This window comes from Pan paniscus, chromosome 9 (genome assembly GCF_029289425.2).
Source record: "Pan paniscus chromosome 9, NHGRI_mPanPan1-v2.0_pri, whole genome shotgun sequence".
In the NCBI taxonomy this organism is placed as follows: domain Eukaryota; kingdom Metazoa; phylum Chordata; class Mammalia; order Primates; family Hominidae; genus Pan; species Pan paniscus.
The window spans coordinates 21,024,397-21,041,296 of NC_073258.2; the positions used below are offsets into that span (position 1 = coordinate 21,024,397).

At 51.2% G+C, this 16,900-nt stretch overlaps 2 protein-coding genes across 6 annotated transcripts in view; both read right to left on the reverse strand.

Annotated features, from left to right (window-relative positions):
* Positions 1-12,976, reverse strand: part of IGSF22 (immunoglobulin superfamily member 22) — a 23,644-nt gene extending 10,668 nt beyond the window's left edge. Inside the window, exons 1-11 of the mRNA XM_057299120.2 lie at positions 11,278-12,976; positions 9,337-9,478; positions 7,121-7,252; positions 6,746-6,882; positions 5,397-5,496; positions 5,275-5,314; positions 4,927-5,104; positions 3,824-3,937; positions 3,140-3,302; positions 1,938-2,210; positions 641-925 (exon numbers count right to left, since the gene is read on the reverse strand). Of these exons, the coding sequence (XP_057155103.2) occupies positions 641-925; positions 1,938-2,210; positions 3,140-3,302; positions 3,824-3,937; positions 4,927-5,104; positions 5,275-5,314; positions 5,397-5,496; positions 6,746-6,882; positions 7,121-7,252; positions 9,337-9,445 (1,531 nt within the window). The 5' untranslated portion in view covers positions 9,446-9,478; positions 11,278-12,976. The remainder of the gene's footprint in view (positions 1-640; positions 926-1,937; positions 2,211-3,139; positions 3,303-3,823; positions 3,938-4,926; positions 5,105-5,274; positions 5,315-5,396; positions 5,497-6,745; positions 6,883-7,120; positions 7,253-9,336; positions 9,479-11,277) is intronic.
* A 155-nt stretch (positions 12,977-13,131) lies between these two features.
* The window catches only part of PTPN5 (protein tyrosine phosphatase non-receptor type 5), a 63,682-nt gene continuing 59,913 nt past the window's right edge, over positions 13,132-16,900 (reverse strand). For 4 of the 5 annotated variants that reach the window (XM_014346766.4, XM_003830472.6, XM_014346767.4 and 1 more), the window contains 3 exons: positions 14,863-15,023; positions 14,658-14,771; positions 13,132-14,231 (listed from right to left, as the gene is read on the reverse strand). In XM_014346766.4, the coding sequence (XP_014202252.1) occupies positions 14,138-14,231; positions 14,658-14,771; positions 14,863-15,023 (369 nt within the window). In that variant the 3' untranslated portion in view covers positions 13,132-14,137. Of the gene's footprint in view, positions 14,232-14,657; positions 15,024-16,900 lie in introns of all 5 variants that reach the window. The other variant, XM_034932280.3, reaches the window with a different exon arrangement.

Below are 16,900 nucleotides of genomic sequence, written 5' to 3' on the forward strand. Positions count from 1 at the left end.
GTGGTCAATAGGTGATTGGGGGGTGGTCAGTGGGGGGAACTGGAGCAACACATGGGAGGGGGATGGGGAAAGGTCAGTGGCTTGGGAAATGGTGACCAGGAGAACTGGGAGATGGCTAGTGGGGAATTGATTAGTGGAGCGTGGTCAGCAGGGACTTAGGATGCTGGGTTGGAGAGGGAAATAGATGGTGAAGATGCAGGTGGTTACTGGAGTTGGGATGTTTAGTTGTGGTTACGCTAGACTGTGGGATACATAGGGTCATTGGGGGTTGAGGGTAGCCAGGGTCTGTGGAAAGTGGTTTATGGTTAGGTAGTAGGAGATGGTCGGGATCAAGACGTCTGGGATATCAGGGTTGCTGGGGATGGTTACAGTCTGAAAGTGAAGGATGAAGTCAGGAAATTTGGGATAGAGTCTGGAAGATGGGGGGTGATCAGTGTCTAGGAGGTATAAATGTTTAGGGCATGAGAGGTCAGAGATGGTCAGAATTTAGGAGGTGAGGGTGATCAGAGTGGGGAGACACAAGTTGGTCATGGTCTACGGGAGGGTTGGAGTTAGTGGGAGGGGGGCAATTGATGTCCACTGTAAGGGAATGCCAGGGTCAGGGGGATTGGTCAGTGGGGATTGATAGGGTGGGTGTTACCCTCCACAGTGACGATGGCAGTACTGTAGTATTCAGTAGGGTCTCCATCCTGCATGGCCACCACAGTGTACTCGCCACCATCACTGAGCTGTGCATCCTCAATGATCAGCTCTGCTCGCTTGCCCTCATGGTTCATGCTGTACTTAGTGCCATGCATCAGCAGCTGCCCATCCTTCTTCCAGCGCAGTGTGACATCCTTGGATGTCAGCTCACACTCCAGGCATGCGCGACTCCTCTCTTTCACACGTACATTTTTGAGGTTGCTCACAAACTTGATGGGGATGCCTGTGGACAGACAGACACTTGGGCCTGCTCCCAAACCACGACATCTTTTTTCTGCAGCTATAGAGCCAAAAGCCCTGTCCCTCTTTCTGTCCCCAGAAAACACAAGAACTTGTGATGCTGAATGTGTTTGTGTGCAATATGTGACTCACAGAAATACCTGACAGGGAGAGTCTCAGCTCTGGCCCTGACTTGCTAGTTGACTGTATACAACTCATTTACCTCTCTGAGTCTCAGTTTCCTCGTATGTAAAATGGGGTGAGAACTTTTACAGTGCTCAATATCTCTAATGCCCCCTTGGAGCTCCAACCATACCTGCATTGTCTTTCTAACGTCTGGACATTTATACATGCCATTACCTCTGCTGGGGATGTTCTCTACTCTCCCTCATTCTTTGAAAGCGGTATTACCTCTGCTGGGGATGTTCTCTACTCTCCCTCATTCTTTGAAAGCGGAACTCCTTTTAGTTCTTGGTAAAGCTCGGACATCATTTCATTATATCATTTCTGATGTTGCCAGGTGATGCCTTTTCTTTGGTCTTCTACAGCCCTTGTGTCTCCCTCCATCACAGCAATGATGATTCCATGTGATATAGATTCCAGGTGCGGTTCAGATGTGTGACATGCTCATTGGTGTACCTACATTATGTGCGAACTCCCAAAGTAGTTGTGATAGCAGAATGTAAGTAGTCAAGAGTGACACAGATGTGCTGTAATATATGACATTAGAGACATAGACTAATACTTTCTTGGTCCACGATCTCACAGCTGATAATAAGACCCCAGTATGTCTTGACTCTTGGAATAATAACTGCTATTCTAATTTCATTTTCATACCTGCCTCCCCTACTAGACTACGGGTTAACAGAGAGGAGATCCCCCTGTCTTTCCAGTACCTATCACAGGGCTTTGCAAAGAGGAGATGGATGGATAGATGGATATATAAATGATGACTACCTGCATGGAGGTTGCTGTGCCATAAAGCCCACCCCTTAGGCTCTTGCCCAACCACTCACGGTCAATAGTGAGCTGGGCCTTTTGCACCAGGTTCCCCGCCTCAGCAGAGAACTCGCCGCTGTCACTGAGTCTGGCATCCTTAATCTTAAGCGTGTGCGTCAGACCATCTTCGGACACCGTGATTTCATACTTGTCATCCCTCTTCAACTCCTTCCCATTGAACTTCCACACAAAGTTGGGCTCTTTCTTGGAGAGGCGGATCTCAAACACAGCTGTCTGGCGCTCTGTCACCTTCACAGGCTTCATCTCTCCGAGGAACTTCAGTGGCTCATCTGCAGCAAACAGTAGGAGTGGTAGTCATTGGGCTGGTCCCTTCTGAGGGGTGGAATGGTGAAGAGGGCACTCACATGTCACTGGCCTCCTGTAGCCCATGGCTGGGGGAAAGCACCCTGCCTTTGGTTTTGTTTTCGAGCCCTTCTCTCCTGGAGTCCCCTCCTATGATGTTCATGTGGTCTTCTCCCCAGTAATGGTAACAGCAATTTTAAAAGCACTTATGTGGTTTTAGATATGTTCCAGGCACCATCCTAGCCATACTAATTCATCCAATTATCACATAGGTAGATTCTATTATTCCCCATTTTGTAGATGGGGAAACTGAATCAAAGAGAAGTTAAATAACTTGACCTAAATCACATAGCTCATAAGTGGCAGAAAGTGGGATTTGAACTCTAGTAGTTTAGCTCCAGAGTCTGTGTTCTTTTTTTTAACTTATTTTTTGAGACAGGGTCTTGCTTCATCACCCAGGCTAAAGTGCAGTGCAGGATCATGGCTCACTGCAGCCTCAGCGTGCCGGGTAGCTAGGACTACAGGTGTGTGCCACCATACCTGGCCAATTATTTATTTATTTTTGTAGAGATGGGGTTTCACTATATTGCCCAGGTTGGTCTTGAACTTTTGGTGTCAAACGGTTCTCCTGCCTCAGCCTCCCAAAGTGCTGGGATTACAGGTATGAGCCACCACGCCTGGCCTAGAGTCTATGTTCTTAATCACTATGCTACACAGCCCCAAGGCACTTATTATCTCATAGTCCTCTCCCTTACACCTGATGCTTCCTCCCTCCATTGACTCCCATCCCCACACAATCCTTTCTTGCATAGTCCCATAGTCCTCTCTTCAATATCCCCATGGATCCCAACCCTGGCCATTCCTCTCTTCCAACCCGACATGTCCTCCTTGTGCCCTTGCATGCCCCCACTCATACCCAGCACTGTGAGCTCTGCACTCATCCGCTTATCGCCCACGGACAGGCTGTAGATGCCAGCATCGTTCATGTTCACGTTGCTAATAACCAGCATGTACTTGGTGCCCATCTGCTTCACGTCGTACTTGCCCAGGGAGTACTGGATCCTCAGTGGCTCAGTACCCTGCCTCATGGAACAGGTAGGAAAGCTGATGAAGGGCTTTAGGAGGAAGCTTCCAGAGGTCTCCATTCCCCAGCGCCAGCCTAAGCTGGAAGGTGCATGTCCAACCCTCTAAAGACAGAGGTCCCTATGATCTCTATAGCCTCATCATCTGGTTTGGTGGGATCCAAGATCCCTGCCTCCCCACAGGCCTCCTCACAGGCCCGAGCTGTTAATATGCATGAGTTCATTAGATGCTTTCCCTTAGAGGCACAGATCTTCAGTGACCTTCAAGACTGTCTAATCTAGCTTTTCAACTTAAAGATGGGTAGACTGAGGCATAGAGAGAGGAATGTGACTGTCTTACGTCACACAACAAAGGGGTGAAACAGTTAAGAGTAGAGCCCAATTCCAGCCTCTTTCAACCATACCAGGAGGCATCCTCTTGATGGGATGGAAGAGAGGCTATGGCTTATATATAGTGAGAGAAGCGGGTAGAGAGGAAGAGATATTGCCAAGGTGGACCCTGGCTAGGCATCCCCCACCTTGATCCATATCATCTTGACATTGGGGTCTTTCAGTTCCATTATGCAGTCAAAGACCACTGTGGTGTCAACCTTGGTCTCTTTGTCTTCCAGGGGCTTCAGAATCCGGATGGCCTGAGAGATTATGATAATAAAATGACAAGTGTCAGTGGTACCCAAAGCCTGCCCAGACTGTGTCCTCAATCCTGGAGAAACTCTTAAGCATGTGGGGAGAAATGACTAGGCTCATTAGATAACAACGTGCAGTGCTCCAGTGATCAATTGAAAGATTTAGGAGGAGAGGAACATTACGGGGGATGAGTAAAAAACCATCATTCATGGAATAGTCACTATGTACCTGGGCCCATTATATAGATTCCCTAATTCCAGTGTAGAGGCTTAATGAGTTGGTTGAGTGAACCAATGAATGACAGCAACAACACAAAAACAAATGAAAGAAGGAAGTATAATTTTCATTTTGTAGATGAGGAAGCTGAAGCTCAGAGAGATGCCCAAGTTCACACAGCTAATAAGGCAGTACAACTGGGATTTGTTTGTTTGTTTGTTTGTTTTGAGACGGAGTCTTGCTCTGTCACCCAGGCTGGAGTGCAGTGGCGTGATCTTGGCTCACCGCAACCTCCACCTCCTGGGTTCAAGCAATTCTCCTGTTTCAGCCTCCCAGGTAGCTGGGATTACAGGTGTGTGCCACCACACCCAGCGTTTTTTTGTTTGTTTGTTTTGTTTTTTGTATTTTTAGTAGAGACAGGGTTTCATCATGTTGGCCAGGCTGGTCTCAAACTCCTGACCTCAGGTGATCCACCCACCTTGGCCTCCCAGAGTGCTGGGATTACAGGCGTGAGCCACTGCACCCAGCCTAGAACTGGGATTTGAATCTAGGTCTATCTGACTCCAAAGTCCATGCAAGTATGTTTGGGAGTGGTGAAGACAGAAGTAGAAGGAAGGTGACCTGTGCTCCCTTGCTGCTTTCACAGTAGAGAGTATGCCTCTGAGTATGTGTGTGCAGAATTGGGGAGACCTTCTTGCTGAGAAATACACAGGCACTAGCACTTTGGGTGAAGCCCTGCCCCTAGCCTGCAGGCCCCTGCTCCCTGCAGGGTACTTACCTCCACCTCTACTTTCTTCTTCATCTCTTTGAGCTTCCTGAGCAGCCCCCGAAAGTCGGTGAAACCATACTCCATGCAGACCTTCTCAAAGTCTTTCTTGGGCACTTTGGACAAAATCTCCAGCATCTCTTTCTCATTTGCCACCTTCTTCTGCTTCTTCTTGGGAGCAGGGGGTACCCTAGGAGAAGGAGGAAGGGACTAAGCTTGTACACAATGCCTCTCCAACCTTGAGAAACCCCTCCCTACTCCATGGATTCTTGGAACTCAGGGCCTTGTTGAGAGGCCTTTGAGAGGCTTTGGCCTGGATGAGGAGACAATATCTTGGGCAGAAGGACCTGCCAGCCTCACCTCTTCTTCAGCATCTTTTTGAAGTCCATTTTCTCTTGACCTGAGGATAGACAGAGGGACAGGTTCAGACAGGGGGAGTCTGGTCCCTAAGAAGAAAGGCCAAGAGGAAGGGGCCAACTCACCTTCTGTTACCAGCAGAGATACGGTATAGATGGCATCTGCATGGTCATTGCTTGCAATACACTTATAGTTGTCAGAGTCATCCAAAGTCAGTGGCTCCAGCTGGATCAAAGTCCGGCCATTAGTGGGGGAAGGAAAAGGAACCACAGGGAGACTTTCTGTGAGATAAGGTAGGAGGCCTTTTTTTTTTTAGGGGACAATAGGAACTGACTGTTGGGTATATGTGTGGAGGATTGAGCAGCCTGTATGATTTGGAGGTACCAGCTAGCAGTCAGTGTGAGTATGCATGTTTGTAGCCTGATTCCATAGCAATAAAACTGTCTGCTTCTCCATCAGACTTTTCCCCTTGGCTGTGAGCTCCCAGAAGGCAGGGCTTCCCCTGCCTTGTAACTCTATCTGCAGTTTCTGGCATCATCTGGCTGAGACTTCATTTAATACAATTTACTCCTCTGTACCAGGCACTGGGCTGAGCCCCAGAAGGAACAGTGGTGAGTAAGGCTGACTTGATGCCCGTCTGCATGGTGCTTGCAGAAGCCTGCTAGGCTCTCAGAAGCCAAGGCTCTCAGAAAGTGTCTGCTGAATGAATGAGCTTGTGTAAGAGGTGGCCATCAGGGGGACCTGGGGCAGCTCGTGTGTGCTGTGGGGGGCTTAGGGTCCAGTGATGATGGGTCTTTGGGAGCAGACTACTTCTGTCTGTGGGGAAAAAAGGAGGCTCTTTGCCTTTCACAACGGGAAATCGGGTCAGGACCCGAGTGATTATAGGATCATAAGTAATTATAGGCCTAGATCTCCCAGTGATCCATCCCTCCCTTTCCTCGAAGGGCCTGGAGCCAGGGGTTGCAGCTGGGTAGGCCCAGCTCTCAGAAAGTGATCCAGAAGCTGGTTAGACCTAAGGATGGTCGGTCCTTGGGGAGGGTTCAGCTGAAGAGCCCGGAGCCCCTGACCCTCACCCCTACTCTACGGCGAGTCCCTCCGGCACCTCCCCACCCACAATGGTCCCGCCCTCCATGGCTACGCCCACCGTCTTGGTCCCGCGTTCCTTTTGGCTCACTCGCCTTGTGGACACGCCCCTTCGCTTCCATTGCGTCCCGCCCCGCCACGTTCTGGCTCTGCCCCTGCTCTGCTCTGCCCCGGGGGTACTTTGGGTCCTCTGCTCATTCCGGCAATATCCCGGTTCCTGACTCGGCCTCTCTTATCCTGCCGCGCCTCTCGGGCAATGACAGCTGCTTTTCCCACTGCCCAGTTCTCGGGCCGCCGTTAAGGCTCTCATCGGTGAGAAGACTGGCGGCCCGCCCTGGGGGTCCCTGCCTCTGGCCTTCTCGGTAACTGGACTCGGGCTTGGCCCCCGCACCTTCAGCACGTGTTCCTTGTTAATGCTGTCGTAGAATATCTTGGCGGACTCCTTGATGGGCATGCCGCTCTCCCTCTTCCAGGAGATGTGGGGTTTGGGGTTCCCCTGCACCCGGGCTCGGAACACGGCTTTGTCCCCTGCGATGAGCACAGGACGCGTTTTCGCCTCTTAGCCACCAGGCTAGAGCCTCTGCCACCCTCTGCCGGCTCTCTGCCTCCTCCCAGACACCTGGGCCTGGCCCCGGGCAGGGGAGGAACCCTCGGCCAGGCTCTGCCAGGGTTTAGCATTGGAGGTCGTTGGGGTAGGACGGAGGGTGGGGGCACTCGATTAGAAAGCGAAGCATTGGGGCCCGGTGAGCCACAGGCAGCAACACACCCTCGGGCGCGGTGACCGGTTGAGGCTTCTCCACGAACTCAGGGACGCTGTCGCCCGCAGGGATGTTTGAGCTCCGGGTCACTAAGCTGAAGAACTCCACTATGCTCGAGGACTTCCTCCTCACGACCTCCTCTGTGGGGGCAGGCGAGAGGTCAGAATGGGCTCCAGGTAGAAGCCCAGCTCGCGATGGGAGGACAGAGCTTTCTTGAGAGGACGCTGGAGCATGGGAACAAAGGGCATTTAGGGAAGTGGGAGCAGGACCAGCTACATGGGGAGAAAGCAGGGTGAGTCGATGGGCCATTGTGTTATGGCAAGTTTCAACCACTAGGGGAGGCGAACTCCTTTCCCACGCCTCAGTGGTCCATTACCTTTATGGGGCCACAGCCCTGAGTCCTAATTTTTTTTTTTAAAGGAGGCTTCTCTTTTGGAATTTTCTTGGTCTCTTAGGCTTCTCTCCTGGAAGTCCTGGTCCCCCAGTAGCATTAAGAGGGGCTAGGCCTGCTTCTGCCTGGGAGGTCTGTAGCTTGGCTGAGCTCTGCTCTAGATTTTCTCCCTGCCATTCTGTGGGTTCAGCATTCATTGCCTTGGGAGTAGTGATTCTTGAGTGAGGGACAGGACACAACACAGTCCCACTCCAGTGGAGCTATATATGGGAATATCCTTATCTGAAAGCACATCTTCAATGTGGAAATATAATTTTATATTTGGAAAACAAAAAAAACTTTTTGCAGTATAAAACTACAGACAATCTTCTTGGCTGGTGAGTTATCAATTCACAACAATTGCTCTGAATCATGGAACACCTTCCTTGAGTCAGGAACTGTGCTAGGCACATATCAGAGATGATTTTATTCCATCTTCACAGCATCCCACTGAAGTAGGTGCCTTTATTATCCCACTAATCTGACAGAGGGGGAAAAGTGTGTTAAGAAGCTCTCATGGCCTGCTTTTAAATACTAACAAGAGGTCTCAAACAGGCAGAGTGCAGTGGACACCTGGCCTGCAGATGTCTTTTATGTGACCTCCACAATGTTTAAACAAAAAAGTAGCCCTATATCTGAAATAGAAAGATTTCACATAAAAATTCAGATTTCTGGATTCTCAACACTGAACCTGTATTCCCATATGGCAACAGTCAGTGGGAGGTGAATAGTGGCTGCCCCTTTAGATGGGATATACAGTCTCTAGTTTACCCCAGTCTTTTCCCCACATTTATGTTCCCTGCCTGGGCCCTGTTGGTCAGTGGTCTACAGCTTTGGCTGCACATATATAATCCATGGAGAACTTTATAAGAAATACCTGATTGAATGGTCTGGGGTGAGACTCAGGTACTGCCATATTTTTGCCCTCCTCACACCCCCTGCACTAAGGTGACTCTGATGTGCGGCCACAGCAGAGAATCACTGCTGTAAATCACTTGAGTTTGGAACTTCTGGTCTAGACCATAGGCCTTGAGTCCCAGCTGTTTCACTTGCTCTGCCTCACTGGCCAGGAGGTGTTGGTTGGTATAGAGTGTTTATCTGGCCTTGACCTCTGTGCACGGAGGACTTTGAGGGACTCTATCCCTTTGAGGCTTTGAGGGAGGGGCAATGACTGTGAGAAGGGGTATCCAATGTCTTGGCCCCCGGCCATCTTTTAATCTCTTTCCACTAGAGATGTGACTAAAACACTCTGTTCAGCTCTGAGACCATTTCTCAGCTTTCCCTTGGATCTGCCCTCTTCCAAGTCTGGCCCCAGAGGGCTAAAAGCCTGGAAGGTAAGGTCACCTTCTTGTTTATATGTTCACCTTCTTTCTCCACTGGTAGCCCCAAGTCTCCTATTTCTTAAGTGGAGCAGGGTCAGCATTACTGATATGTAGATAAGGTGGCTACCTTCCTAATTTCCCCTATGCCTGAAATTCTACCTTTGGAGATAGAATCTGTTCACCTATGGCTCTGATCTCCTTCAGCAATTAAGAGTTTATCAATCATTCACACACATACACATGATTGATCTTTTCTAAGCTGTTTTCCTGGAGATCTGATCTGTGTTGAACATCCAGCTGGCGGAAGCTTTAACAAAGCCAAGATTAGAAGCACACGTTGGGTGGGGGTTGCTGTTGGTATTGTGGGCTCCAGAGGGGCCCATTAGTGGCAAAACTGGGGCCACCCAAGGGATGGGTGTGGAGGAAGAATAGCTGCCCTTCCCGATCCCTTCCCTGCCCCCATTCCACTTGCCTCCCACGATCTTGGTTGTCTGGGAGAAGGTCTGCACGTGGGTGGTGGAACTGGAGAACTCCATGGACACGTGCTCCTGCAGCATCTGCCGGCTGTGAATGGTTGTCATGGTGACAGCAGGCGTGGGCACTCACCTGTGAGACTGGGGAAGAGGATGAGGCCATGAAGGACAAGACAGGGAGTAGGAGGGAGATTCAGAGATGTTATGTGTGTGTTCAGACATAAGAGGAGATGGAAGCACACAGGAGAGGGCCAGGAGAGCAGTCGAGCTCTCTTTTCTTCATTTCCTAGCTTCCTTTTCCTGGTTAGTTACCAGACCCAACAGGCCTGTCCTCTCACTGAGTAACTCCAAACTATTCCAAGGTCTCAGAGGGAGAGGTTATAGGGCTTAGACTTACCCAGCCAACCAAGTAAGGCCTGGAGGGAGTTGAGGATACCTATTGATAGCTACATGGCACTAAGGAGGCAGTGCTGGATGTTTCATCAGGAGGGAATGCAGTCAGACCTAAGAAAGAACTTCCTGACTAAGCCATACTGGAGTGGGCTTTAGAAGGAAGCTGTGTCTCTTATTCCTGGGCCCTGGGGACCCCGGCACTGGTGGAATGCTGAAACAGATGACAAAACATCACTACAATTCTGCTTGTGTTTGCGACATGGTAAAGGCAAAGGTTTAGTTTTTCTTACATTTTTCTTTGAACTGGTAATTCAATCACATAAAGAATAAAACAATATAAAAATCCATATGGACAGGCTCCCTCCCACTCCTGCGTCTATCTTACAACCTTCCCCATTGCAACAGGTAGCCAGTCTCTAGGCTCCTTCTAGACCTCCATCATGCAAATAGGAAAACTCATATGTTCTTATCATCTTCCTTTTTTTTTTTTAATTAAAAAAGCACATAAGGTAGCCCATTATACACACTATTCTGACCCTTTCTTTTTTCATTTAATGTGTCTTGGAGATTTTTTCCATACCAGATGATAGCGTTTCCTCATTCCTGTTCAGAGCACCATGTTTTCTCAATGTTTTATTTAACCAGCATTGCGGGTTTTTTTGTGTGATCTCGGCTCATTGCAACCTCCTCCTCTCGAATTCAAGCGATTCTCCTGCCTCAGCCTCCCCAGCAGCTGGGTTTACAGGCACGTGCCACCATGCCCAGCTAATTTTTGTGTTTTCAGTAGAGACAGGGTTTCATCTTGTTGGCCAGGCTGGTCTCAAACTCCTAGCCTCAATTGATCCGCCTGCCTTGGCCTCCCAAAGTGCTGGGATTATAGGTGAGCCACTGCATGTGGCCAGCATTGCAGTTTTTTTGTTTTTGTTTTTTTTGAGACAGAGTCTTGCTCTGTTGCCCAGGCTGGAGTGCAGTGGCACGATCTTGGCCCACGACAACCTCTGCCTCCCAGGTTCAAGCAATTCTCCTGCCTCAGGCTCCCGAGTAGCTGGGACTACAGGCACCCGCCACCACACCCGGCTAATTTTTTGTATTTTTAGTACAGATGGGGTTTCACTATGTTGGCCAGGCTAGTCTCCAATACCTGACCTCGTGATCCGCCCACCTCAGCCTCCCAAAGTGCTAGGATTACAGGCGTGAGCCACCGTGCCTGGCCCAGCATTGCAGTTTTTAAAGTCCTATTTCGTATATGAGGAAACTGATGTCTGAAGGAAATGACCTGTCCAAGGTCACTCAGACTAGACTCCTAGCTTTTGACTCCAGTCCAGTGGTGTCCCAGAGGGCTCCAAAGCCTTCTTTAACCCAGGTAGTTAGGGGTTAAACTCTATTCCCTCTCTCCACCCCCTAATATATCTCTGCCTGGGCTGCTTCTACCTTTGGGTTCTGAGACTACTCCCCTGTTCCTATTCCTGCCCTCTACCCTATAGTCCCCTCTGGGCTCAGAAGGTGGTCAGCTTTGTCCCCTTCCTGAGGGAGGAGGGGAGCCTTACCTTCAGCACTGACCAGTCCCTCCCAACACTCGAATGCTGTGTCCACGGCTTTGGAGGCTCAGCTAGTGCCTGGACTGTAGGGTGGCCCGTCTCCTTCTTCCTTTGCCCCAACAGCGAGGCTACCAGTGTCATCTGTTCCTTAAATGTCTGGCCCCCTGGGGGCGATTCCTTAGTCAGGCTCTGCAGCTGTCTCAGCTTGATGGCACACTGCTTGGTTGTGGGGGGAGGGGGAGGGCGGTGGAGAAGGGAGGCGGGAAGCAAAGCTGGATCCAGGCTGGGGGAAACACTGAAGGCCAGGCGGGAAGGAGGCTGAGGGTGGCAGTCCAGGGGTACTTTTTCTGTTCCCTTGTGGTACAGGTTTTGGCTCTCACTGCTGCTGGGTGGTACCTCTCTGAGCTGAGGGGCTCAGGGTAGTGTGTGTGCACGGGCACACACTCAGGTACATGTGCATGCATAGTCCAGCAGGGCTCAGGGAGCAAAGCAACAGGTCTGTATTTTCCAGGGACTGGGACACGGTGAACTGGGGAGGGCCTCTGGGATCTGCTGCATTGCTACACAAATCCAGGGGTTCCCATTCATGTTGCACTCCTATGTGTGGTTCATACACAGCCTGAGTATCTTTACAAGGCCACCCTGGGGAAGAACAGGGAAATGTTAGCTCTCCTTCCTCTTCCCACTTCAACAGCCCAATCTCCCTAATCTGGGTAGAAGAGCAGGAGGGCCCATCCTCCGGGGGTTGTGGGGAGGTCTCTGCTTGAGGGTGACTGGAGAGTATGGCCACCTCTTCTCAAGGACTTCCATCTGGGCTGCTTCAGCCACCTGTTGTTTTCTTTTCTTTTCTTTTCTTTGAGATGGAGTCTCTGTCACCCAGACTGGATGCAGTGGCACGATCTTGGCTCACTGCAACCTCTGCCTCCCAGGTTCAAGCGATTCTCCTGCCTCAGCCTCCTGAGTATCTGGGATTACAGGCGTGCACCGCTAAGCCCGGCTAATTTTTGTATTTTTAGTAGAGATGGGGTTTCACCATGTTGGTCAGGCTGGTCTCGAACTCCTGACCTCATGATCTGCCACCCCTCGGCCTCCCAATGTGCTGGGATTACAGGCGTGAGCCACCGTGTCCAGCCCACCCTGTTGTTTTCTCATCATCTGTAGCACACCCCGCATGCCTGGACCCTGGATCCCACCCAAGGTTCTGGCATCTTGTAAGGACTTCTTGGTCAGCACCCTTGCCCTGGACCCCTCCTTCTGCCCTGGGGTGACCCCCACCTGCCAGCAGTGGCATCATGGCTCCTTTTGCTCCATCCCAGGGGGGCAGGGGACAAGAATAGAGCAGGAGTGTCCAGGATGGCTCAGGATCTCAGCCCACATGCAGATTCCCTGGGCCCCTTGGGAGGAGCTACTCTGAGCCCAGGCCTTACAAGGGAAATGACTGGGCTGCAGCTGCTGTTGGGATCTGTGGAGCTAACATGGGATAAGGGTTTGGCCAACAGGGAGGGGCCGGGGTGTGACCTGAATGTCTCCTTGCCCTAGCCTTGGCTTCTCTGGCACATCTGTTGGAAATGGTGACCTGCCAGCCACTGTGCCTTCCTTGGAAGCCTTCCACACCTGTCCTTGAGGCTCCCCATGGCCCAGAGCATGTGTCAGGGCCAGGGCTGAGGCTGTGTGAGAATCCTGCAGAATGTTCCCAATTTGGCTTTACAAATTTGGACTCGCTCCATACTCCCAGTCTCCACAAGGGGCTCCAGTGAGCAGAAGGGCCAAGCTCACCGTGCTCATGCTGGGGAGGGGCACAAAGACCCAAGTACAGGAAGGAAGGCAGTGGAGGGGAGAGGCGAATCACACAGACCCAGGAGGTTAGTTTTGCTCAAAATGCTCCGTTTATTGCTCTATTCAATGACCACGAGCGAATTATAAAAAGACACCAAATGTCTCTGTCTGCCGTGGGATAAATATTTAAAGTCAGCAATAAAAACACGTGGCTCCAAGATAATACATGTTGCCAAAGAGTCATGCATGCCCTCCTGATGGGCTCTCAACACACGCATGGACATGGGAACACACGCAGAGCAACACGCAGTGAGACTTCTGGGAAGGCTTTCCCACAGTGACACAGAAAAATGTCTCACACAGATCTGGGCTGAGTCCCCACCCAAACCTTGAGCTCCCCTCCCCTCCCCAACAGGGCCTAGATCCTCTGGGTTCTCCATGCCCCATCTGCCCCCTACCTTGCCAGTGCCTCACAGGCTGGGCACCCTCCTGAGAGCATCTGACACCCAGAGGCCACCCTGGCTGTGATGCCCACTCCAACCTAGAGAACTCTCCCTCAGCTGAAAGCTCTCTGGTGACCTTCTGGAGCTCCCCATGCCTAACTCCTGGTCATCTGCCTTTTGGGAGAAGTGCGGGTGAGGCCGAGGCAGGCAAGTCCGGTTGCTTAGGGGCTGGAGCTCATTACCCCTTCCTGGCCGAGGAGACACAGTGTCCGGTACAGAGAGCAGAGATGGATGGACAGACAGAACACATTGCAGCAGGACACAAAGTGTAGCACGGAAACATTCTGGATCAGGTATTGATGGAACCATCGTTAAAAACTGGGGCCCGGGGTCTGCGTGGTGTGGGTCAGGCCCTGGGGCCCCAGGCCTGGCCTGGCATGTCCCTTCCCGACCCTGCCCCCCACTCCCCAATATGTACAGTAGGAAGAGCAATGCTGGAGGGTAGGGGTCAGGCCAGGCTGACAGAGGACAGAGGGAGCTGACTGAAGGGGAGGAAGCGGGGAGCAGGCCCAGGACCCGAGGCAGGGCCCTGGGTGAGGGCCGAGACTCAGGCTGGGCAGTGCCCAGAGAACCTTGTAGGAGAAGCGCAGTCATTCTGGGGACTGGTGGGACAGCTGCTTTTCGTAGAGGCTCATGACGTGGTGCACAAACTGGTACTGCTCGCATGTCTGGATCATGCCGCCCCTGCCCGGCAGAGATGCACAGTGGGGGCAGGGTCGTGGAGGGATGGGCTGTGGGAGGGTGCCTCAAAAGCCATGGAGTAGCAATCACTTGCCAGGCCTTGTCCCTGCGCATCTTGGAGAGACCAACCCTTGCCAACCATTACCCTCTGCCCCTTCCTATCAGGGACACAGATGACATGTCCTACCACTTTCAGCCTCTGTCCTTTTATCCACCAGCTCTGCTTTTCTTCCCTCTTCATCTGGCCCCCCACTGTCTGGATCCTGCCCCTCTACCCAGCTGTCCTCGCTACTCCTTGTCTGCCCATCAGTCCATGCCAGTGTTTTCCATCTGCCCCTCACCCCCCACCCATGCATATGTGGGTCTCTCCCTCTACCCCCTCGGGGCTCTAGCTCCCTTGTGTGTCCCCACTCCCGCCCGTGGGCTGACCTGTCCTGACGGAGCTGGCACGTGGTCTTCAGGATGTCCACCACACCCTCCTGCCGCAGCTGCTGGCAGCAGATGCTGGTGGCAATGAAGCAGCCGGTCCTCCCAATCCCTGCACTGAGGGCCGAGGGGACCGGTGGGGTGAGGGGCAGGGCAGCCCAGCGGGTGGGGGGCTGCCCCGCTCCAGTGGCTGGCTGGGAGGACCCACCTGCAGTGGACGATGATGGGGGCACAGTGGGGCCCCTCCTGCTGGGCTGCCTCCTCCACCTCCCGCACCAGGTGCAGGAGTGGGGGGGCCCGGTCTGGGGTCTTCTGGTCGGGCCAGGATGTGAACCAGTAATGCTTCAGGCCTCGCTCCTCAGTCCCACTCTGTCGAGGAGACAGAGGCCCACCCCAGGTATGTGTGAACTCTTTCAGCTCACAAACCAGCCCAGAGATAGAGATGGGATGGAAGGAGGAAGAACACAGGAAGCACACAGAGTGGGACCCCTTCACCCTTCCATCTAGGCCACACTGCCCAGTGGCACCAGACACAGACCCAAAGCCAGATTGGTTTTGGGGGTTGGTCAGCAGCGTTGGCATGGATCTTGCCTTTGGTCCTGCCCCAACAACTTCAGGATCATCCAAGAGGGGCCAAGAGCCCCTTCTCCAATTTATTACTATCTCCAGGGTTCCTTATCTTAACAAATGGTCCCCCAGTCATCCCTTTGTCACCTAACCCAGCCCCGGGACTCTTCTTCGCCTCTTGCTGTGCCTCGCCTGCGCCTGCGTGACTCGCCTCTATCTTAGTGCTGCAATTAGTGCTGCAAGTTTTACCACCTCTTCACACTCCCCGCTTCACTGCCACCTTGACTTTTATCACTGCTCGAGTGTGGGAGATTTCTGCCTCATCCCCAACTGTCTCAGATCCACAGAGTCAAAATAGTCTGTGTACAACACACATCTGGACATGCTGCTCTCCTGCTGAAAACCTGTGGCTTTGGACTGAATGTGTGTGTCCCCTTAAGTTCACATGTTGAAACCAAATCCCAACATGGTGGTATTTGAAGGGAGGGCCTTTGCGAGGTGATGAAGTCATGAGAACGGAGCCCTCACGAATGAGATCAGTGGTCTTACAAAAGGAGCTTTCACTCCTTCTGCCACGTGAGGACATGACCCTGGAAGTGGGTCCTCACCAGGGTCACGGTGCCTTGATCTTGGACTTCCCAGTCTCCAGAACTGTGAAAAATAAACCTGTTGCTTACAAGCTACCTGGTCTATGGTATTTTGTTATAGCAGCCTGAGCAGACCACAACATCCTTCAATGTCTCTCACTGCTCTCAGAATAAGACCCACTCTCCTCAGTCCTTCACCTGGCTAGGAAGACAACTGCTACAGGGCCTGCCCTTCCAGACACACCTCCTGCCCCTGCGTACTTGTACTCAATGCTCCCACACTCCAAAAGGTTTGTAGGTAAAATCTCAGCAGCACACGCAAACACATGTGCACACACACATGCACACAAGTGTTCCATCTTCCATGTCCTTACTTTTATTTTTTTCTCACTGGGAATGTTCTCCTGACTTGTTTGCCCCTGGTCAACTCTTACTTATCCTTCAAGACCCCATTCAGCACCACCACGTACAGGAAGCCCTCCCTGAGCACGTTAGATGGCAGAGTGTCCTTCTTTTATACATATATATATATATATACACACACACCTATATATATATTTATATTTTATATATATTTTATATATTATATATTTATATTCTATATATTTTATATATTATATATTATATATATTTTATATATAGGTATAATAGGATATGTATATCATATATACATACATGATATACATACCCTATATTCATCCAATATAACATCATATGATATACATATCCTATATTCTATATACCTATCTCTAGCTCAGTACTTACCATCTTATACAATGCTTCTCAAGGAAAGAGTCCAAGCTTTGGGAAGCTCTGTGTTCACAGTATCCAACCCAGAACCAAGCTCAGGCCAGGTGCTTGTAATGTCTTATGGACAAAAGTAAATTCCCTCAAACTCCAAGATGCCCTGGTTCTTCCCTCATCATCTCCATGGCATTGAGAAGGTGAGCAGCCCTGCCTCATCTCAGCCTGTCTTTCTGGGGAATTTCTACTCAGGAAGCCATTTTCTCAAGTCCTGAGTTACCTGGCTGTGCCAGTGACCACTACTTCTGCTCTTCACTTCCTGGCCCTTCATGCCCTCCAACAAGACCT